The sequence below is a fragment of the Cryptotermes secundus genome, unplaced genomic scaffold, assembly GCF_002891405.2.
Source record: "Cryptotermes secundus unplaced genomic scaffold, Csec_1.0 scaffold413, whole genome shotgun sequence".
NCBI lineage: Eukaryota > Metazoa > Arthropoda > Insecta > Blattodea > Kalotermitidae > Cryptotermes > Cryptotermes secundus.
In genome coordinates this window covers 49,417-73,577 of record NW_019723309.1, presented here as the reverse complement: position 1 = coordinate 73,577, position 24,161 = coordinate 49,417, and the positions used below count along the sequence as shown (strand labels likewise).

At 38.0% G+C, this 24,161-nt stretch overlaps 1 protein-coding gene across 1 annotated transcript; it reads right to left on the bottom strand.

The window, feature by feature from the left end:
* Nucleotides 1-940: 940 nt before the first annotated feature.
* Nucleotides 941-23,934, bottom strand: LOC111861780 (multiple inositol polyphosphate phosphatase 1-like). Its single transcript, XM_023846626.2, has 10 exons — nt 23,851-23,934; nt 15,380-15,552; nt 14,769-14,897; nt 13,381-13,559; nt 12,059-12,178; nt 9,989-10,139; nt 7,498-7,598; nt 5,901-6,010; nt 3,942-4,145; nt 941-2,666 (listed from the first exon to the last, which is right to left on the bottom strand). Exons 2-10 carry the CDS (start codon nt 15,540-15,542, stop codon nt 2,510-2,512), a joined length of 1,314 nt encoding a protein of 437 aa, XP_023702394.1. The 5' UTR covers nt 15,543-15,552; nt 23,851-23,934; the 3' UTR covers nt 941-2,509.
* Nucleotides 23,935-24,161: the final 227 nt, after the last annotated feature.

Sequence of the window (24,161 nt, the reverse complement as noted above, 5' to 3'; positions counted from 1 at the left end):
TGTGTGGCTTCTAATTTGTGTACGCATGAATGTGTCTTCCAGACCAAGAGATCTACATTTCCTGGCAACAGGATTGTAATGGCATCCATAGTATTCTTACAACTTTGAGATAATTGCTGTACATTAGTTTGGGACACTTTCAGGCGTTCTTTACAAAATAAAAAAAAAAGCATGTGGAAATTCTCTCTATGACCTAGTACTATTACCTAAACTGAAGAATAAATTTTCTAACAATTGAGAATGCAGACTTTCACTATAAGTTGTTAGGCAATTCCAATTTTTAACCCTATTGATCAATAGTAAAGCCCGATCTACATAAGACAAGAAATTGACCTTTTCCTTATTCCATTAATCTTTCACAATTTTTTTTTCTTAAATTTGACATGAGAGATTTTGACTAAATTTTTTGGTAATCCTAATTTTAAAATTTATTGATTTATAACAAAAATCTGGTTTATATAAGGCCATAAATATACTTTTCCAGGCATTTCATGAATTGTCTTACAGATTTTATTGAAATTTGGTATGAGTGGCTTCCATCAAAATTGGCCGACATTTCCAGCTTTTAGGCACCTTGATCCATAACAAAGCCTGGTTTGCATGAGGCTGTACATTAAACTTCCTATGAGTCCCATTAACTTGTAGATTTTGTTGAAATACAATAATACAAATTTCCATTAATCTTCTGTTCATTATATCTGTCCTTTATGTATAATGCTTAATAAACTTAGCAGAATGACATTTTTTTGTAGAACATTGTGGAGCCTGATATTTTCAGCCTAGTTATATTCTGTGTGTAACGTGTCTATGATGTCCTAGGTAATTCTCTTGCCAGAAAATCAGAACCCATCACAAAGAATTCAGGCAACTTCATACAATTGTTGAAGTCTGTAAACNACCACATATACACGGTGCCAAATCCCAGAAGACTGCTTTCTTCTGTAAACTCTCATTCTCCAAATACCCTCATTCACTTTGAAGTTGTCTTTTCACTAACATACCAGTTGATGAAACTCTACAGGTATCAGAAATAAGCTCCATAATGATGACATACTGGCAGAATGGTCTGTCTTGCAGGTAGAAGCCATCATGGAGCTGCTGAAGGTTTGCCTGAGAACCACATATTTTCAGGTGGTTAAGTTCTTCCAACAGAAAGATAGCATGGCTATGAAAAGTTCTCTATCTCCCATTGTCAGCAACATCTACATACAGCATGGGGGTCCAAGGCTGGCAAATGGCTTTGGTGGGGGTGCACTGATGCCAGTAGGTGCACACCACCTGTTAAGTAGGGCTTTACCAGCAATTCCCAGTTTCCTCCACCTCGTGGTGACCCCTGGGCAATACATTCTTGAGTGTGAGGACAGATATGGCAGGCAGAGTGGGATGTGATACTGTGTAGTCCAGTAGAATTAACAAACATTTTGGAGAAATATCAATGAACTTTTACTGTGCTACACAAAATCACATCCCAGAAGATAGTACTGTTCATAGTCACCACCTTGGATGTTAAACCTCTTCAACTGCTAGAAGTGTCAGCCACCCTATGTACACATACGCAGTCTCTCTCTCTACTTTTTTTACTTTATATTGGTGCTTAAAGCCTACTGTTGTAATTAAACTATACTGACTCTGCAAACAATAAATATAGAAGCAGTGGACAACAAAATACTTAGTTTCAAGTGCTACTTGTCAATTACAAATGACTATGCATGACAAACTTCTATCTCCTTTTACACAGTGAAATCTCTGGTATTTCACAGTGTGAACCTTTCATGCTGTATTTAAGAATACTGTCAAAATGCAGAGAATTACAAATAGGTGAATTCTGTATATGTGCTGCAGTGAAAAACATATTAATATTTTACAGACAGCCTTAAAAACAACATGTAGCTCAAAGAAATCATCCTAATAATGGCTGCAAATTCTTTCTGAATCTAAGAAGAACACTGTATTCTGTATATTGTATACTGTATGTTGTGTACGTATTCAAAAGAAGTTTGAGTGCTCAAAAGAGACCAGCTCATGTTGTCCAATACTTATCAAAATTTATTTTAGATCACAAATATCAGTACAGATTAAAATTTTCAAATTTAAAATGCAATATTTTCTTTCATAGTGGAGTTGTCATTACAAAAACAGACAGAGAGATGGATATCAGGAAGGTAACTAGAACCCAATTACATTTGAAAAATTTACCAAAAATTTGGCCCCTAACTCAGGGTTAATAAATAACAGAGTTGGAAAACAAGCACCATTTGTTCCCAACATAAAAAAAAGACATTTCAATGAAATTTTAAAGTACAACAGTACAGCAGATGCTACTGTTACCACTGCCCTGGTTGGAATATAATAAAGTAATAGATATAATTTTTCAAACCTGAAAAATTACTTCTTCAGTTCTAAATTAAGAATTAAACAAAACATTTTGCTGAAATTCACAAGTTTTGACTTTGGTACATTTATCACCCCAAAATATACTGATCACAGTAACGATATTGTCTTCATCATTCTAACAGAAACTCAGATCACAGTTCTGAGAAACAGAACCATATTTCTTCTTAATAGCTGCCCAATCACATAGATCCCCTAGATCAGACTCACAGCCATCAATTCGTAGCAACTGTTCTTGGAGATAGAACTGTACTCCAAAGCGGCCACCATCACATCTGGAAGCAAAACAGTACTATATTAATCCTTCAAATATACTCAGAAGCACACAAAGTATAGATGGAAAGTGGTTAAAAAGGTAAGGAACACAAGTAAAATATAAACTACGAATACCTATTCATTTCCATTGCTGAAATATTTTAATACTTAAATCACACTTTTACAGAGCTGTTTATATCAACAGTCAAAATATTACTTGCCTATATGGAACTAACAGGTCCAGAGGTATGTTCCCAAATGCTGACCCTTGGATATCCTCCTGGGACAACTGAATCCTGTCCACTGCTTCACATTCAATGCCTCTGAGGTACATTTTACTATTATTATCTCTTCTACACCTTGGTTTACTAAGTAGTCTTTTCTCCTTCGAACCGAAATGTTGTATGCATTACTCTTATCCCAATGTGTACTACCTACCCAACCCAGCTCTCTTTCTTCATTTAATTCCTCTTTCTTAGTTAGAAATTTTTATTGGTAATTTCTTCTCAGACACTTTCAGTGTATATTTTTCTCTTATACTAAGAGACAAAATTTGAAAGCCATGCAAAAAAACTTGTAAAATGAGGGTTTTGTGTATTTTAATCTTAGGCTGTTACACATGAGTCAGGCAGACAAAACGTTTTTTAGTAAATAATATCAAACATTTCTCACATTTTATCTGCTCTTAATTTTATCATGAAAACCACTTTTAAATGTTATTTCCATTCTTGAACTATGCAATGTTCTCAAATTATTTGCTAGGTAACCTTATACTACATATAATTCTGTTTCACATTCTGCTGATAAGATTGAGACATTTATTATTAGACCAACCTCATCATTGGCTTCTGACAGAATCTCTGTGATCATACTTTTTAGGATTTATGTTCTCTTCTGGCCATTTAAAATTGTTTAAATATCATCATCCATTCAGTAATACGAATGCTTTACATTTACCTTTACTAACACAGAACATATTATGCAGAAGATAATTAAGCTGTTTGCATAGGAACATGATTGAGATAATGGACAGGCATAGAAATACCATTATCAGAGAAACTAGGATAGCATTTCAACATAATAACATTTTCTCTGGATAATAAATCCAACCATCATAATAAAGTAAAGGCTTAGGAGTATATGTGACTTCAGTTTCGTTACAAAACAAACTGCTTCTTAGAGATTCATTAGTAAATATGCCAAGTTAAACGATGAAGAGACAGCATACTATATGCACTATGGATGTGATGTCAAAACATTTCATTTTAATTTATGTAAGAAGCTGCAATCCTCACTTGAAGAAAACGGCTGCAAAGTTGGCTGCAAATGGTGTAAGGAGGGATGTTCTCCACAGTCTGTTTTCCATTGATTTGTAGTTTGAATGAGTGAGAGTTTCCGAATCTTTTGCCACACCAAGAGAGGTGAGAAACAACTGCATATCCGTGTCATGACTGAAGTAAAACACTCCAGCAGGCTGATTTTCACCATTCTCCAGTTTGCTACAATACAGAATCATAATTGTTAGTGTTTTGTTCACAGCTTGTTTATGCTTTCTCTCTTATAGAGGTAAGTTCACTTATCTGTATTAACTATATGCTTGTCTATGAAAATCAAATTAGAATTAACAGAAAAATGAAAGAAAATACATCTAGCAATAACTTCATTAAAATTTTGGAAAAATATCATAATATTCAGAAAATTAAAAGAACATGAGAAGTTCACATTTTTGGTGTCATTTGAACTTACTATTTATTTAGCAAATATTTAAATCAAAAGAGTTAGAAAATGTAGACACAACATATAATTATGGGACATTTGTTTCAACATTGTTTCTAAATTTTTAATTTGTGTAGCCAATTCTTATGTTTTCTTATGAGTGGTGTAAAACTGATGATTCCAAGCAAAAACCCTGTTAAATGCATTTTAAATGTGTCTTTACCTGTTTTACATAACAAAAACGTCAGGGTTGAATTTACACAAATATGAACATAAAAAAGACCATGGTAATCTCTGCATGTTTTCATTGCTGACTGCTGAGTTTATAAGTTCAGAAATGTACACATGGAATAATAATTCTGGAACATTTTCTTTTTCAGTTTCATTTTCTTGAAAACTGCAAGACTTCTCGAAATTGTGCTAAAGAGTTATGCTCAAGATGCAAACATATGCACGTGTAGTTCTTCATATAAAATAAATGTTACAATTGTCTGATTTTAATAGAAATCAACATGGCTTACCAATTTTCATAAAATTCTCTAACATCAGTATTACTTTATCCATTCTCAAGTAGTTTCATGGGAACGGGTGGACAGATGGGCAGATAGAACGAATTCATAGGCACTGCAGAGGAATGTGAATTTGCTTTAAACCTTAAGTACTGAATTTTCTGTTTGAGCAGATAAAGATAAAACCTGTTTAATAAAAAATGAAGAACAGGAGACCGCTAAAGACGCCTGCAAAATAGTTTAACACATCTTACTCCATGTGTATAAAACCTTAAATAATTCTTCTACTTTAATTAGATAACTTAGACTGATACATCTGGATGAATACTGAAGAATCTGTCACCTCAGTAAACAATTCATCCCTCTGGTTCATTAGTGAACATATGAATGAAAATTATAACAAGAGAAGTGTAACAAAGTCACAAAGACATTTCTGTTGGATATCTTTGTCTTAAATAGCCTCAAAATACCAACTAATATGGATCACTATGAAATTCTCCAAATTTATCCCCTTTTCACTAAATGTTCATTTGAATGGTTAGCACTCCTCCATACCTGGGGTTCACAAACCCCAGCCTGGAGACCAGTTGTCCTGGTTTCTCTCAGTCCCTCCACTAGAATACTGGAATAGTACCTTAGGCCATGTTCACTTCATTTCAAATTCCTTCCAAAGCATTATCCAACCTCATCCTACCATTCCATGTTATAAAGTCTGAGGATTTGAAAATATCATTAAATAAACCAAGGTAAAGGTAAAGTTGTCAGTGTTTAATTAATTACAGACCACACTATGAAGTTGTATGGGGGAGTGGAGGTATAGTTCAACAAATCTTGACCTTGGCACTAGATGGAGATGAGTGGTCAGCTTCACGACCAGCTGCTTTACTCTCGGGAAAGAATAAACCCATATTAAAGAATATTTAAGACTTCATTTTGTAAGCATTATCCATTTCTTCTAAAATAACAAAAAGACTGTTATATATCCTCTAGCACTGAGCTTTGCAGAGGTTTAAATCCTCCAGATCATACCTGAAACGATCGAGGAAATCTTTCACTAAAACACAGCCAACTTTCTTGTTCAAATCACTGCCATAGCCATGCTTGTAATAAGCTGATAGATCTTCTTTGTATTCCAATACCTGTAACAATAATTAATGTAAGTGATCTTCTGAGTGTAGTCAGTATACTTTCAAAGGAATTCCACTACTCATTTAATCTTCAGTTTTGCTGTTACTCTAATTTCTTCTTGAAGTTGCATTTACACTTCTAAGGATGCCAATTCCACACTATCTTGCCATTCTAAAGTCTCAAAGAGACAATATCTTTCAACTGAGATTGGTTCTTATTCATAAAATTGTCATATTCAAATACAGAATTCTGAATTAAGAGTAAATGTTAGAAAAATCAATGCCAAACACATGCACATGTACTTCAGTACTGTATATTTCACTTAGCACGCAGAACATTGTCAAAATGTCATTTCAAGTACTTCTATGACCAAACACTGCTTCCTAACAGTGTACTCAGGAGTCCTAAGGGAATGGTCACAGTGTCACATATGCGCGCAAGCCAACATACATAACTTATGGCTTTGTTTTCCATTTAAAATGCAACAGTATTAATTTAACAAATTAATTTATACTTAATTCACTAAATATTCATTAAAAGTTTAAAATGTCATTAAAATTATTAAAATATTTGTACATTTGGTGTTTATGCTACATGTTTCAGCTGCATAGGGCCATCTTCAGGCAACACGTATTTCAAAGGATTCTACTGCACTGCGTACTTGTTCAAATAGTATTCATTTAGACACACCGTCATTGTTATTATCAACTTCTTTGAATTCTGATGCTGTAGGATGATTTTCTCCCTATCTTATATATTGTAGCTGTTTTCATTTGATGTGCTGCTCACTTAGTTTTGTGTATCTAGTGTTGCTTTACACACCAAATGGGATATGAAAACAGCCGCAGTATATAAGTTAGGAAGATCATCCTACAAAATTATTCTACAACATCTGAATTAAAAAAAAAGTTAATAACAACAATGACGGTGCGTCTTAATGAATACTATTTGACCAAGTGCACAGTGCAGCAGACTCCTTTAAAATATGTGTTGCCTGAAGATGGCCCTATGTGGCTGAAACATGTAACACAAACACCAAATATACAGTTATTTTAATAATTTTAATGACATTTTAAACATTTAATGAATTAAGTGAGAATTAATGTTGTTAAATTAATATTGTTGCATTATAGATGGAAAACAAGACCATTAGTTATACCTCAATGCAACAGAATCCTGAAATGTAATACATTATCAACATACATAGAGTAGGAAGACTACTGTTTTCTGGGATGTGGCACCATATAGTCTGGTAGCTTGTTGGTGATGTTCCTCTGAGACATTAGTAATGATCTATCAGACTACATGGAATCACATTACAGGAGACAGTAACTTTCTACTATGAGAACATCAGTTTTTGCACACACAAAAATATGAATATTCATCCTGTAGAGGTGTCAAGATGCTGACAATTGGATGAATACTGGATAACATGCAGCCAAATGAGATGTTCTTTACTAATGGTAAAAGATTTAACAAACTGGCTGTTGAGACTCACTTTAAGTTCATCCTCAGAGAAGGCAGCACACCATGGTGAGACACTATCCACATGCCATGCCTTTTCAAATCGACAAATAGTGTACATTTTACTCAGATTATCTGAAAGTTAACTGACATTGTTAGTACATATATTGGTATCAAGATTTTATGATTTGCTGGCCTCTTTAATGTTTGACACACAAAGCCTCAATGCAGATGAAATAACGGAGCAGTGTTGTCAAATCTTCATTTGAGAATCAGACAGAAATATTGTTACACAGAAGTAGTTGCCATTAAATGGAAACCTGTCCAAAATAGATAAGTGTTCAGGTTACTGAGTTTAGTTATACTGAATTAGTACTGAAAAAACAGTCAAAGAGACACACTAAGTTACATATGAAACATATATTTTACACACACACATTCACAGGCCAACCAGCGCATGCATACATACATATACATATATATTATTCTCTCTTGTTTAAATATACTCTTTTATAGCTGATGAAAACAATAACTGGTTGATTTGCCAGTTTTTCTTAGCAGTAATGAAAAATTTAAATCCCTTATCCCCAGACAATAATGATAAAATCAGTGAATATATTTATTACCGATACTGATCTCAAAATACTTGCCAAAGTTATGTCTATGGCTTTCAACAGGAAAACATAATTTATGAACTACAATGTTTGTTAACAAAATTTAAAAGAACACAGATTTTAGGTTCTCACACAGATGATTCTGAAGAGTACAATATTCTGGGTTGCAGAATTCATAGAAAAGACCGGCTCTAGGGTCCACCCAACCTCCTATCTAGTGGGTACCTGGGGCTTTTTCCCAGGGCTAATGCAGCCAGGGGGTGAAGCTGACCATACACCTCCAGCTAGTGCAGAGGTCAAGAAAATATGGATCTATGAATCCACTCCTCCATACACCTTCATGGCATAGTGCTTAATTCGTTAAGCACAGGGACAACTTTACCTTTACCTTACAGTTCAGAGAAAACCCAATGTTTCAGATTACTCTTTGATCCTGAAGATGGAGGTAATGTGTTCCTCAGCAATATCAGACCTCTTCTGAACTACACAACATTATAACCCAAAGACAAAGGCCTACCCTTATTAAAAGAAACAAGTTTACATTCTTCTACAGTAATTATAATGTTTTGTGTCAGTAACAAAACAAAATTAATTTATAAATTAATAAATGTAAGGTAGTATCTGAAAAATTAACAGAATTTTAAGATTTCACAAGAGTCTGAGTATACCAAACCAGAAATAAAGGTAAAGCTATCCCTATAACAGGCCGTGAAGGCCCATAGGGTTGTGAGTAATCGAGGCACTCACATTTTCTCTAGAGAATCAGCTCACAGTCGGCAGTGAGGTTGTCAGCCTCACGTGCCGACCACCCTTTACGCCCCAGGAAGATTCCTGGTATTCACATCTGTTAGAGACTGAGTTGACCACAGGGACATAGTGCAGCTGGAAGGATTAAGTAAATTGAAAAAATCAACCTCATCGGGACTTGAACCTGCGGCCTTCTGGCTTGTAGCATGGTGCCTCATCCAACTATACTACCACAATAAAAAAAAAACAAACACGAACAAACAAAAGAAGTGTGAGAAAATGAGACTTTCATGTAGTCATAGACCGTCATTGAGAATGATGGTAAAAAAGTAAAGGTATCCCTGTAACAGTCCGTGGAGCCCATAGGGTTGTGAGATGTTGAGGTTCCCACATTTTCTATACGATCGGCTCGTAGATGGCGGCAAGGTTGTCAGCCCTACACACTGGCCACCCTTTACCCCCAAGAACATTCCAAGAATATTCCTGGTACTCAAATCTGTTAGATGCTGAGTCGACCCCAGGGCCACAGTGCGGCTGGAAGGATTAGGCCAATAGAAAAAACTCCAATGACCTCATTAGGACTTGAACCCGCGACCTTCCGGCTTGTAGCATAGTGCCTCAACCACCTACACTACCGCACGCCCCACTGAAAATGAACGAGTCAATTAAAATATTAAAAAAAAAAGATAAGAAGGTAAAGCTTTCCTTGTAAGAGACCAGGTGCCTATTGTGTTTCCTCAAGCAGGTGCCATTGCAGTAGGATCTAGACGAATCTGTGATTGTGTTATGGCATATATACCATATCCAAAATCTTTTGCCCGTCAACCTACTATGTCACCTCAGAAGACTCCTATGCCAGAACTAAAGTGCAAACATGCTGTTTTGAGTTTGTATTGAATTTCTGTAAGAGTTTTTTCATGTAACCAGCAGACCCTAGTCCCTATACATGCCGGATAACAAGACATTTATTATACAGTACAAATCTAAAGGAAAGAGATATACAACAACATAATATAAGCTGGAAAGGTTGTTTTCCACCAAGCAAGAATCAACCAAGCGGGATATTTCTTGCCATTAATGATAAGCAATAATAAATACGGAGTTCAGAGAACAACGTTATTATAAAGCTTTATCCTTTCATAGATCAAAATATCATATACATACCATAACTAATTGAGCTGGTAAATCCCAATCTATTGGAGACTGACTGTATAACTACATTCATTTCAGGACCCTTCTTAAAAGTACTGTACTCCTTTGTTGTATCTGGATTATCACGCACTACATTTTTCCAGTCATCACAATAGTTAGATGGCTGTGAAAAGTAAAAAATTGTGCAGACAAAATCTTATTCAATCCAGTAGTATCTAGCAAGTCTATGAATAGCTGATGAACTGTCCTGTTTATTCCCATCTTTTCTCCAGTATCTGATGAATGCAAAAGATTTGATCAGTAGTTGACATGTTACCTCGAAACTCACACTGATGATGCCCAGTAATTTCATCTATACTTAACCTTGAGAGAAGAATATTGAATAAAATTTTGTATGAAGTTGATAGCAGTGATATCCCCCAATAATTACTACAGTCAGTTTCATCATCCTTCTTGTGAACTGGTACAGTAATAGACGCCTTCCACTGATCAGGCAATTTTTCCTTATTCTAAATAGAACTAATTAGCTTNTATTACTATGATAATACTAAAATTCAACACACTGATATGTTAGGTTTTTGGACTTTATCCATCGTCCTGGTTTTTAAGATAACAAATAAAATCACGACGTTTCGGAAACTGGATCTGTTTAGCTCTTTCTAACGGACCCAAGTGAATAGGGTTTTCCTTCACCTGAGGACGGAAACAGATCCAGTTTCCGAAACGCCGTGTTTTTATTTGTTATCTTAAAAACCAGGACGATGGATAAAGTCCAAAAACCTAACATATCAGTGTGTTATACACCATCGTCAGAATCCTATAGTAACTAATAATATTTCAACTCCTGCTTGAATCCATTCTGCCAGAATTTGATCACTAACTGTCGATTTATACCTTTTAAACTTTGCAATAGTAATTTCAACCTCAAGAGGGCTAGGATCAGCTACTAGTGGCTCAGCTGTATGTATTTCTCTCTGCCCAACATCACTGAGCCTCTGTACACTCAATAACTGAGAGAAGTGGTTCGTCCACCTATTCAAAATATTGTGGGAATCTGCAAGCAGATCACCATTCTCATCATCACTCATCAAGTTACTTCTAGGTTGGTAACCCCTCTTACAGCCACTTTTTCTTCTATACAAATCTCTAATGTTCTTGTTCTATTTCTCTTCAAGCTCATCAATTTTGTCTTTCAGATATTCCCGCTTTTTATTCCTGAAATGCCTGCTGGTTTCACATCTTATATTGTTCAGATTATCCCCATTTATTTCATTTGGATCCTGTAACCAGCGCAATTTGGCTTGTTTCCTTTGGTTTATAATTTTGAGCATCCCTTACCGAACCATGGCTTATGCTACTTCAGTTCATAATATCCTACACTCTCTTCGGCTGAAATTTTGATATTCTCTCTAAATATTTTCCCAAGCTCTATTAATATCCACCTCAGTGTCTAAGTTTTCAAAAGCTGCAAACCTATTTGAGATTTCAACAGGATACTGTTCTTTAGTCTCTACCTTGTTTAATTCATTGAGATTGCATCTTTCCATATGAACTCTGTGTATTGTTTGGTTACTCACTGCCTGTCTCTCCCTAACTTTTGCCACCACCAGACAGTGGTCACTATCACAATCTGCTGCCCTTAATGATTGTACATCAAGTATACTTTAATGACATTCTTGTATGTCAAAATTTGATCAATCTGGTTGTCTTGTCTTTCCATCAGGAGATGTCCAAGCAAATTTATGAATGTTACAATGTGGGAACATTGTACTTTTGGCAATAAGAGTTTTGGATGTAGCAAAGTTTACTATTCTAACTCCATTATCATTACTAATTTTGTGTGAACTCTCATTCCCAATTGTTTTTTTGAAAATGTCTTCTTTATTCTCTTTAGCATTGCAATCTTTTAACAAAATATTCTTGTGGTAGTAAAGAAACTGCATATTGAGGAAAAGTTTGTAATTATAATGTGCCCTCAAACACAGCAAAAACAAATACTACTCTAAGTTGGACCCAGTCAAACTAACAACTACTATACAAGTATTTCTCTATGTTAGGTGAATATATCTTCCAAATTCTTACCCTAAGAACAGGATCATCAGATATAGGTTTAGGTAATATCACATGAGCAGTACTGCCAAATATACCATCAATAAATGCAAACGAAGTAAGTGTAGTTCTTTGTGTGTTTGTGAATCGGACCTGAAACAAAACACTATCTTATTATATTTTAGTGAATTGAACTCTACAGAACAACAGTGTTGTTACATAGGGGTACTGAGCAAAATGATTGAAAGCATGACATACAAATAGAAGGTTGTGGAAAGAACTACAATCTCTACTTTCCTCACATGTTTCTATCTGCATTAAGTAACTAGTGTACCTTATAATTTTCAGCTGTAATCTATTCCTATTAGCGTCCATTTGTCTATAATCAGTCCAAATTACAACACTTCTTATATTTCACTTCAATACACTCTCTAACACTACATGTTTCGGCCTCAAACGGCCATCTTCAGGTGTTTTTTGACAGATATGCCACTAAGATTGTGTCGAAAATACTAGCATAGACAACACCACACATCGAGGAGGGAACACAACCAGGAGAAAATAACTAAGGTGAGGAAGGAACAAGCTGCCAAGGAAAACGTCTTAAATTTTACGGAAATGAAGACACCCTGAGTGAAGTAAAACAATAAGTAACAAAGTATAAAAGAATTTTATCTCATTTTAATTAAAAAGAAGACCACAGTGTTTGGTTTTTTAAAATGAATTAGAACAGTGAAACAGTGCAGCAGTTTCGACACAATTTCAACACAATTTCGACACAATCTTAATGGAATATCTAAAAAAAAAACCACACCTGAAGATGGCCGTTTGAGGCCGAAACGTAGCGTTAGAGTGTGTATTGAAGTGAAAAATAAAAAGTATTGCAATTTGGACGGATCATAGACAGATGGACGCTAATGCGAACAATTGCAACAGGATGCTGAAATACGTACACAATCGTAATCTATTCCTGTTCATAATCGCTATCAGTTTATGTTCTTACTACCTGAAATCTGTCACATATACATGTTCATGTTGTCACCATATGTATAACACAATGAACAAGTACAGCATAAAATTTATAATGTGTTTATAATCTATATCTATATAAAATTTCATATGTCTAGCTACCATGGTTTATCAGTTATCTCCATGAAGCTCAAGAATAAATATAAATTTTGCATCAAACTTGATAATCATTAATTTATAATTTATCTGAATTTCAGTATGCATACTTAATATATAAAGAAATTCAGTTTTCACAGGTTCTACAAAGAAAATCCTGGTAGTGACATGCATTTTATACCAGATTATATCACAATACTTTAAAGTGAGAATGTTTTGAAAGCACTAACCTCAAATTTGTCAGGGCTGTATGACTGGTTGAGCAATGTTGGGAATCTAGATTTGAAGCGCTGTGCCATATTGTAGGCATCTTTATAACCCTGAGGTGTCAAATTCATTGACAAAGTTTGAACAACCTGTGGTGTCCACTTCTTGAGATTGTCCACATCCTGGGCACACAATCTACCTCCTAGGAAATTGCAACAAACAAATTTCATTATATTTTTAAACTGGCATTACATGTAATTTTAATACACATGACATTCTGCAATTTTATTCCCACTTGTGGATTCTGGAGATGCTATTAGTCCTACTAGGACTTGGAGGTACTGGCCTTGGACTTTCTATGGTTTACCACAGTCCTACAAGCTACATAATATGGTGCACCTTCCTAGTTATTTACATGTTTCTGTCACTTTCTTACTAGAAGCCAGCAAGAGCCAGGAAGTGGCTGAGTGATATCAATCCTTTAAGTTTTATCTATAAACAAGCCACAACTACTCCTTTCTTCAATTTCAATGTTCGGTCATCCCACCATTTCTATTCAACACTTTATAACCTCAAAATTTGATTCAGTAGAGTATCACTATCATCATTCCTTCCGNGTTCAGTCATCCCACCATTTCTATTCAACACTTTATAACCTCAAAACTTACATCATTCCTTCCAGTTTTAGGCCTACTGAGACATATTAGATATTACAAAACGAATTCCTAATTAAGGGTAAGATGATTCCCCTATATCCTCTCCTGATCAATCATCAAACTAGCCATCTGATAGCAAATCCAATTTTTATGGAAGATGTTCTGATGCCTCAGATACAGGATGATAACTGTTAAATCAGTGCTGGATGAAATGCTGATACACAGAGCCTGTTCAGAAGCTTAAAGGCCGAAATTTTACCATTGGATTACCACTTTTTGTCCAACAATCCATTGGCAGGACCATTAACTGCTTTCAAGGTATTACGTTGTGAACTGTATATGATAATTATCTGTGGTAAAGACTAACAACCCACTGGAAGGAGAAGTCATTTACAAATAAAAATGGACGTGGTTTTAAATTGAAAAATGTGAATGTGAAAGGCTCATAGTGTGAAAAGAAACTGAAGCACAAAGGACAACAAAATCCATCATCAATATTCTACATGGCATCACATTCCAGAAAACGGCATTCCTCATAGTCAATTTCAAATCCTTGATATATAAGTAAATGACTTTCAGCTCTCTGTAGAAAATGTTGGGGCAAACAGACATGGCCTATACACAAAAGTGTGATTTGACCCCTAAGGGCCCTTTCATCACATTTATTTGGTTGATCTAAAAGTTCCAATTCTATCCTTCTCACAAATTATGGTTGTATATCGTTCTTACCACGATAATATTATAATGATACTTACGTCCATTCTTGATATTAGTGATGATCTCATCTCGTAAACAAATAAGCGACCACATGTCATTAATACCAATGGCATCTGTGTATCTTGTTCCATGGCGAGATAAAATCCAGAATTGTACAGGCTGACATTCTGCAATAAATTCAAATGATCCTTTTCAAAAAATGTTTTGTAATCAATAAATATTATGTGCTGTTGTTGTAAACTCAGAAGTTTCAAAATTAAAATTCACATCATATGCTATTAGAAATCATGGTAATTACAAAGCACTAAATTTGCATGGCAGTAAGCAGTACACACTAAAATAGATATTGTAACTATTCAAAGTCTGCTATGAATATTTAAGTTTTTTAAGTCCACAGAATGTGAATGTAATCTGCCAAAGTTAGTCAAGTGTAGGATTTTGAAGCAGGCAGCGCTGACATCAATGTCTGACAAAGCTGTTTTGAGGTGGCCAGAGCTATGTGCTGATCATTAAATCATGGCTGGACTACAGCTAGCTAGAATAGTTGATCTACTGTTATCCATAAGAACGACAGGTGACTGCTTCACATTCTGAAATATCAACATATTGCAACCATGGGATACACAAAATTATGAAAAATATTACTCACGAGGAATGTACACTGGGTCCTCTGCATTCCCATGCACAAACTCATAGGGCGTGTATGTAGAAAACAGCACGTATGGATTGCTACTTTGAGCATAACATGAATCAGCCTTCACAGTTACAAGAGGACCCAGTAGAATGGCCCACAAAATGAACAGATGCATCATATGAAGCTTCCTACAAAAACGAATAAAGAAGTCAGCTTGTAAGAAAGAAAGTTAGTAAAGACCTGGTCCAGAAATAATTGATGAAGAGTAAATATATATGAACATGTTATGGATACAAAAAATACTGGCAATAAGAGAATGTAACAAAAGTTTATAATGCACTTAAACATATACATAGTGTACATAAAAGTAAAATGAAACAGAATTTTGAAGGAAATTAAAGAGAGACATGATTTATGGAAATTATTAACAATAAATAGTTATATAATTATTATATTAATATTACTATTCAGTTCAGTCCAGTTCAATTAAATTTCATTTATCGTCTTTAGCAAAAATATTGATATATGACATGTCTTATATATATACAGAATGTCCCAGCTGTTTGGTGCCATAATTCAGGAGCGTACTGAGGGTTCCCTATAGAACAACTTTGAAATAGGAACCCATGTCCGCAAACGTAAAATAACAGCGCTAGGGCGGCATTTAATATCATTTTGTTTAAACTTTACGCCTCAATGTCGAAGAACATGCACAGGCATATTACCCCTTCCAAACTCTTAAGACTCACCTGCTAGAGTAGATGTTGGAACTGGCGCCCTATATTTTCAATGCATGCGTTACATCTACGAAAGAAACTTTGGCGCACCTTTTCAAATAGTCCAGATGTCTCACGGATCACGTCACATGCAACAAGTATTCTGGCCAACAGCTCGAATTCATTATCCACAGGCGTGTCGTAGATCAGGCTTTTCCCATGGCCCCAGACGAAATAGTCCAGAGGTGTCAAGTCTGGAGGTCGGGGTGGCCAAGGCACTGGGCCTCCTCTTCCTAACCAATGACCATGAAAAGCAGAATCCAGGTAGTCTCGTGATCCAATGCTGAAGTGTGCCGGCGCTCCGTCATGCTGTATCCACATTTGCCCCCGCACAATCGGTGGCACGTCTTCTAGCAAAGTCGGAAGGATACGTTCCAGAAACACCTTGTAAAAGGGCCCATTGAGTAGCGGTGGTAGGAGGAAAGGGCCAATCAAGTGATCGCCAATGATGGCCGCCCAGACACTGACAGAAAATTGCGCCTGGTGGTAACCAACTACAGCAACGTTGGGGTTTTCGTCAGCCTAAACGTGATTGTTTCGACAGTTGAACCAGCCATCCCTTGTAAACTGCGGTTCGTCTGTGAATAACACGTGATTCAGGAAGTTGGGCTGATGTGAACACTGGTTCAGTATCCACTGACAAAATTGAACTCGTGGCACGAAGTCAGCTGGACCTACGTCTTGTACTCGCGTTGGATGATATGGATAAAGCTGTTGGTGATGCAGGATCCTCCAAATATTTTATTTGGATGTCCCCACAATCTTGGCAATGGCACGAGTGCTGGTGGATGGCTCTTCCTCTATGCAATGCAGTTGGACATTGAGGCGCCAAGTTTAAACGAAATGATTTTAAATGCTGCCCTAGCGCTGCTATTTTACGTTTGCTGACATGGGTTCCTCTTTCAAAGTTATTCTATAGGGAACCCTCAGTACGCTCCTGAAGTATGGCACCAAACTCCTGGGACACCCTGTATATATCTATTGTTGTGACTGATAGAAATAGTGTCCTTGATTACAGAGTGTTATTTATTGACAAGGTTGTGCGTTATAACTGCTACCATTGTACTCAATTTTAATAATGGACTACTTCTATATCTGTGGTGACTTATCACCTGTATGGATTACTTGAAGTATCAATAAATTAAATTAAATTAAAAAATCTAATGTAACATAAATATTGTCATGTGTCGGGTGGTACACATGACGAAAATAATGGTTTCTAGTTCGGATGAGTGGATTTATTAACGCCTTGATTACAACTTCTCTTAATTACACTTGAACACAGCGCTATCGTTGATTTACACAATTTCCAGTTCACCGTTGCACACGCATTACGATTGTCCGACTTCACTAGTCGTCTCCTGGCAACGGTTCTCAACACAGAAACCAGCACTTGAAATCATTATGAAGTCTTCTTGCTATTTCGTCTTCACTCTGGAACCTCGAACTAAAAATTCTTCTGGATTCACTCCTCCAGTTTACGACAGACTCGTAACTGCCCTTGCATGAATTCTGCCACTCACTTGTTTCAAAGTCAAAGTCAAAGTAAAGTTAAAGTCAAAGTTACATTGCAACTGACGGTCTGTCAGTCAGTCAGACTTGGTGTCGAGCCCAATGTGGGGCTCATGACCAGATATTTATTACGGTTTGACAGTTAGGGTCTTGTTATTGTGGGGCGCCCTCTCTGACGAGAAGACGGGTCTGTCTTTTGTCATTGTCACTGTCTGCAGTAGTAAGTCACTTGTCATAATGTAAAGGATATTTACATTTTACATGTTAAACATGTTAATAAATACATACAAAATAATACAGGACCTCTGTTAAGTCCAGGCTCAGTACAGCAAATTATGCCATATTTCTAGTAACTTTCGCTACAACGGCAGTCTAGTCACTTGAACGGTCGTATGCCTGACCGCCGCCAAGTTTAAGCCTCTTATACTTTCCATGTCGGGCTTCGCCTTGAGCAACATTGCTAGCATTTTCGTTATCACGGTTTTATATGACTTCTACTTGTTGCCTGCATAATTTTGTGATATAATCATATACGTACGGAATTTTGAAAGCCATGTGCAAATCGCGGACCGGTGTGCGCCTTAGAAAATTGCCAATGGTGCGGAGAACCTTGTTTTGCAGGAGCTGCAATTTCATTGCATGGGTATCTGTCACGAATTCCCAGGACTAACATAAGTCATTACGAATCTAATGAGAGCTTTGTGGAGGATCAGTTTAATGTTAGCGATTAATCGCTCACTTTTGAATAGGGAATACAATTTTATAAATGTTCTGAAGGCTTTGCCTTCGATCTTTTTTATGTGCAATTGAGGCACGCCTTGTAGCACGAGTGGGGGAGACGAGGAATGCGTAGAGGATTATAGTGGGAAAGCTTGAAGGAAAGAGACCACAGGGAAGACCAAGGCGTAGGTGGGTGAACAATATTAGAATGGATCTTAGAGAGATAGGATGGGATGGTATGGATTGGATAGATCTGGCTCAGGATAGGGACCAGTGGAGGGCTCTTGTGAACACGGTAATGAACCTTCGGGTTCCATAAAATTCTGGGAAATTCTTGAGTAGCTGCAGAATTGGCGGCTCCTTCAGAAGGGCTCAGCTCCATGAGTAAGTAAGTAAGTAAGTAATGGAGGTACGGCTCAACCATTCTTGACCTCCGAACTAATGGAGGTGAGCTGTCAGCTTCGCGCTCCAGCCGCTTTACCCCTTGGGAAAGAGCCCCCGGTACGCACTGAATAGGAGTTTTGTGTGGACCCCCGAGCCGGTCTAGACTATTATGGAGTAAAGAAAAATTTCTTGCCCTGCCGGGAATCAAACCCCAGCCGTCCAGCCAGAAGCCCTTCGCTATACCGAATGAACTGTCTCGGCTCCTGGCAAATACGGGGTTGGTAACTCAAATGCTGGAAGAGTACCTGTGATTGTGATACGATCACTTCTATTCATATTCTATCCAGGTCACTTGACGAATCATTCCATTATTCAATGCCATAAATATACGGATCCTCACGCGCCGAAGCCTGGCGAGCAACTGAAGTAGTGTGGACGAAGATTTAAGAGCACAAGTATAAGCCAGACGAGTCTCCCAACGAGCACAAGCCTGGCGAGCGCGAGTAATGTGGACGCACCTTAATATGGTCTGGTAGAAACCAGACAGATCGCAAAGGACGGGATGGGACTGAAGAGGCAGAAGATTTTGTTACAGCAATTCCTGACCTCTCTCTAAATTTTACAATCTAGTTCTTTATTTACATCTCCTAATTTTTATTTGTGTGCAAGATGTCTCTCTCTCCTTTTATTCCCACGTTGGAGCATAGGGCATCCGTGAAACGCTTTGTTTCATTTCAGTTTCTTAATCCCAAGACAGTCGATAGGACTCCTTGGACGGGTGATCAGCCCGTCGCAAGGCCGCTGACTACACAAGACAACACAAACACATAATAAACGCAAACATTACAAAGACCGCGTCATAGATCAAGCGGTTAGTCGCTGGCTTCCCACCGCGGAGGCCTGGATTCGAGCCCGTGTCTGGTCAAGTGAGATTTGTGGTGGATAAAGTGGCGCTGGGGCGGATTTTCTCCGAGTACTTCGGTTTCCCCTGCCAATCTTCATTCTACCAAATTCTCCATCATCATAATCACCCGGGGCAGGTACATTAGGCCAATCAGTGGCCGCCGTGCCCAGTGGACCCAGCTGGAGCCCACGCCCCTCTAAGCGAAGTGAAAAAACGCAAACATCCATGCCTCGAGTGAGATTCGAACCCATGATCCCACTGTTCGAGCGGGCAAAGATAGTTCATGCTTTAGACTGCGCGGCCACTGTGATCGGCTTTTTGTGCAAGAGACTTATGTAATTTAGCAGTCGTACACATAAGGATATTAGGGATAATTATTTTTTTTTAATGCTAGTGGGGTGGGACTAAGTCCCTTGTACTGCGGCCACTTCTGGCCTATTGTCCCAGCCCCAGACGATAGGTGAGGGTGATTGTGGAGTAATTGGTGGAATGAAGATTGGCAGGGGAAACCGAAATACTCGGAGGAAACCTGCCCCAGCGCCACTTTGTCCACTACAAATCCCACTTGACCAAACCCGGGATCGAACCCGGCCTGCAGCGGTGGGAAGCCAGCGACTAACCGCTTGAGCTGTGGCGCGGCCCTGGGAAGATATTAAATGGGTCTGAAAAAAAAAAACAGGAAGGAAAACTGTGGATTGGATTCATCTAGTTGAGGGTACAGACCAGTGGAAGGTTATTGTGAACACGCCCATGAATCTCTTGAGACCATAATAAGAATTTTCTTGAATGGCTGAAGAGTTGGCGCAACAAGAAGTGTTGCACAAAACTTTGTACTATGAACAGTGTTGTTTGAACAAACATAGTCATGACGTCAGTATCTATTCGAGGGGATTTAGTGAAGTGTGCATGAGTTGCCTTTATTTTGGAACACCGAAAGAAATTTATATTAAATCAAAACTATTAAGTAGCTGAAGTGAAGAGAATGGAACCGACCAAGGACCGTGACATAGGCAGAAGGCAAGGTTGTCCCTGCGCTTAATTAATAATGCACCACACAATGAAGACGTATTGGGAAGTGCAGGTATATCTCCCAATTCATGACATTAGGGCTATAAAGAGGGGAGTGCTCAGCTTCACGGCCCTGTCCCTTTACCTCAGGGAAAAGACCCCCCAGTACCCAATGTATAGAAGGCTTTGTGAGCCCCAGAGTCGGTCTGGGTGCTGTGGAGTAGAGAAAGATGGTGTTCCTGCCGGGAATCGAACTCCTGCCGTCTAGCCAATATCCCGTCGCTACACCAATTGAGCTAAACCCGAAGAAAGGAAAGTACCCCAACGCGTCATCCAAGCCGGATTGCTTCAGAGTGCGAAACTCGAGGCCGCAGACACGCCGTAAATATTCAGGCCCGAATTCTTCATTTGTAACGTTCTCCGAATGGCGGGCGTCCCAAAAGAATGACACCTTACGTTATGGACACAAAGATGTAAACGAATAACTTATGTATATGACACTGACATCAGCCTTGGCACCATGAGCACACACCCAAGAGCAAAATCAACAGGACACCACGGCAATGGCCTAAAATCAGTATCTTGTATTTATTTTAATGTGTATGGTTACCAGAGGACGCAATGTGTATATATTTGCGTAACAGATAAATACAAGATGTACCATTAAAAATGCAACCCAAACAACGATCACGCACTAAGGTACAGAAATAAAAACACGTGTTTTACTCGTTTAATGGAACCTTGCAACGTTCCTCGTCATTATAACATTGGTTGCTAGGCTGCCGCTGTAATCTGTTACGAGGAAGCTCTATATGTGCGAGCACGGTGTATTCACGAGAAGAACGTACATTCTCGAACATTGCTTTTCATTGAAATCACTTGCTGCTTTTCGTGAAGCGTTCGGCAATGCGTACCCTTACAAGGAAGAACCGAATATTGCAGCAATACACGAACTGATAACAAAATTCGGAACCGGAAAGCGTTTACAAGGACAAGGCCTACTAGGACAGTTTTTGACAAGTGGTAAGCTCTGTAACGTTGAATAGACACTGATCCGATCGCCAATGCAAACTGATAACAAAATTCGGAACAGGACATTGTTTACGACAAGGACATGGCCTACTTAGGACAGTTTTTGACAAGTGGTAAGCTCTGTAACGCTGAAGAGAGACTGATCCGACCGCTAATGGAACCTTTGACAAAACTGTCAGAGAAAACTGATTTGTCACTGACAACAAGTGCTCATCAACTGGGCAAATGGGTAATGCTGGAGCCCCACGGATTTCAGTGACTGCATCAGTTGCAACAACTAGATTCAATAGTGCCTTTGTGTGTTAAAGGGCTCTTGTGTTGGAAAATATCTTCCCCCCTACGAAGTAGGGTTCCAGTTGAGTAGTTATATAAACAGTCAAAACTGTCCACCGTGGAGTACTCAAAACCCTACCCAAAGTGCACAGAAATCCTCTGTGTTCATGGTATGTTGACGTTTGGTGTGCAGGTCTCGAATACGAATTATGGTACTTTTTTACGGGACAAATAATGCCGAATGCAACCAGAATTTACCGACCCAATTCATTTTTCTATTTGTAAAAAATAAAAGGGATTGCTGTTTTTAGCATAACGGAACGGCTAGCCACGCTGCAAATACACAAATTCTTTATTGCAACTTTATTATTATAGTTATTTGGTAATCGCACTGTTAGACTTGGAAGGATTCTGACGATGGTGTATGCTGTACAGAACTATAATGTGTATTTTGGATTCTATCCATCGTCTGGTATATATAAGACAAAAAACCACTTTGAGAACGTACTCTGAGAGATTAAGGACAAATTTGTTTAGAAACAGTAGCTGGGTCAGACCCGACCCTGTCACGCCGATTCTTGGGCATGGAGAACTTGCGTATATGGATTCCTTTTTGCTTGTTAAAGATGTTTCGAAATGAACTTTCCATAGCAGTAAAGACACGCTCTTAGTCTGAGCTACTTACTGATGACGTGTTTTTTTGTCTCTTTCCAAAAACAGAGATACCATGTATGCGAGAGAGGGGCGGATAGAAGTGACCAGAAGACGTAAGAAGATGCTGGATGATCTTGGGGACAGAAGAGGATATTTTTATTTGAAGGAGAAAGCTCTAGATCGCATCAAGTGGAGGAACTGTTTTGGAAGAGACTGTGGACCTGTCGGCTGACAGATTACTGATGAATGAATATACAAGACGATGGTTAGAGTCCAAAATAAACTTTATAGTTCCATAATCGCACTGTTGTTTGTGGGCTTTAACCATCCCGATTTCCAGACCACAAAAAGCTTGACTTTGTTCTGTCGTGATTTCTCAAAAGAAGGGCCTATTGGAATAATGCATGAAGCCTAGAGGAACAGAAACACAGCCTACCGCCAGCAGTAATCCACAAACACTTCGCTTGTCTTCTAGTAGATACGTATTCAGCGTCCGTTGTAAAGATGTTATATAAGTTCGCGCAAATAAACAATAAAACAACTCATTTGTCATGCTACACTGATGTCATCTATAAGCTTGCTTATGGTGTTGCAGTTTGGGTTGCGCTTTAAAGGGAAATGGTGTATTAGTATAAATTTAGTAAAATATCGGCTTGTCAGTCATCTTTCATCTGTTTCTCAATGCGATGAACACAAATTCATGTAATTGCCATAATTTTTTTTAGAACCGTACAAAATGATTTTCAATAACAAATGCCATGCAGCAAAGCCCTTCCTGAGAAGCTAGTAGTCAATCATCTAGACGAAATTTTCCTTGTCTTTCGTGGAAACCGAAGGTTCATTTTCATGTTCAAAAGCACCCGCTACTTGACCCTATCTTCAGCTACATGCACCGACACGAGATTCTGGGTTTTCATGGCAGTAAATATAAAGATTAATATCTTCTGGGCTATTACAGTACGTCGTGTAATCTGACATTTACGTTTCGAAAGAACCAGCTGCCTCAACCTTCAAGCTACAAGATGGAAATGAAGATAGCATCTTCCTCCGAAACTGTGGTAACTTTATGTCAGATTACACTGCGGTACATCCCAGAAGACAGTGGTTTTCTGGATTATCCAGTTCAAGCCTTTAACACTCAAAATTCTTCATTTACATTTCTCATTACGGTACCTGGCCTTTCTTCCGTCAGCGGTAAACAGAAAGCGACAAGAGACACATACCAGCACTTGTAACAACTGCACTGAAGCCCCACGAATCGCTGACTGAGACAGCCCTCCAAACCAAACTTTCTCCAGTAAGTTCGTTTCTAGTATTACTTTTGACAACAGGGGTCACTGGGGAGACCGACTGTGCAGTAGCACATTCACCGTGTTTGCCACTGATCTAAACTGGCTAGTCACCCTGGTCTCAGTGTTATATATAATGAGCGAGGCACTCAGACCTACAGAACAAACTAATAATATAATCATGCCTGCGGGTCTCTTTTAAAAAATACTGAACAAACTGACAATAATATTAACCAACTATTACC

Excerpts from the sequence above, each read along its gene's own strand:
- LOC111861780 (XM_023846626.2), bottom strand. The coding sequence starts at position 15,542 with ATGATGCATCTGTTCATTTTGTGGGCCATTCTACTGGGTCCTCTTGTA. Across the intron at positions 4,146-5,900 it reads GATTTCCTCGATCGTTTCAG|CAAACTGGAGAATGGTGAAA; the intron begins GTATGATCTGGA and ends TCTGTATTGTAG. Across the intron at positions 2,667-3,941 it reads TTTGCAGCCGTTTTCTTCAA|ATGTGATGGTGGCCGCTTTG; the intron begins GTGAGGATTGCA and ends TTTTGCTTCCAG.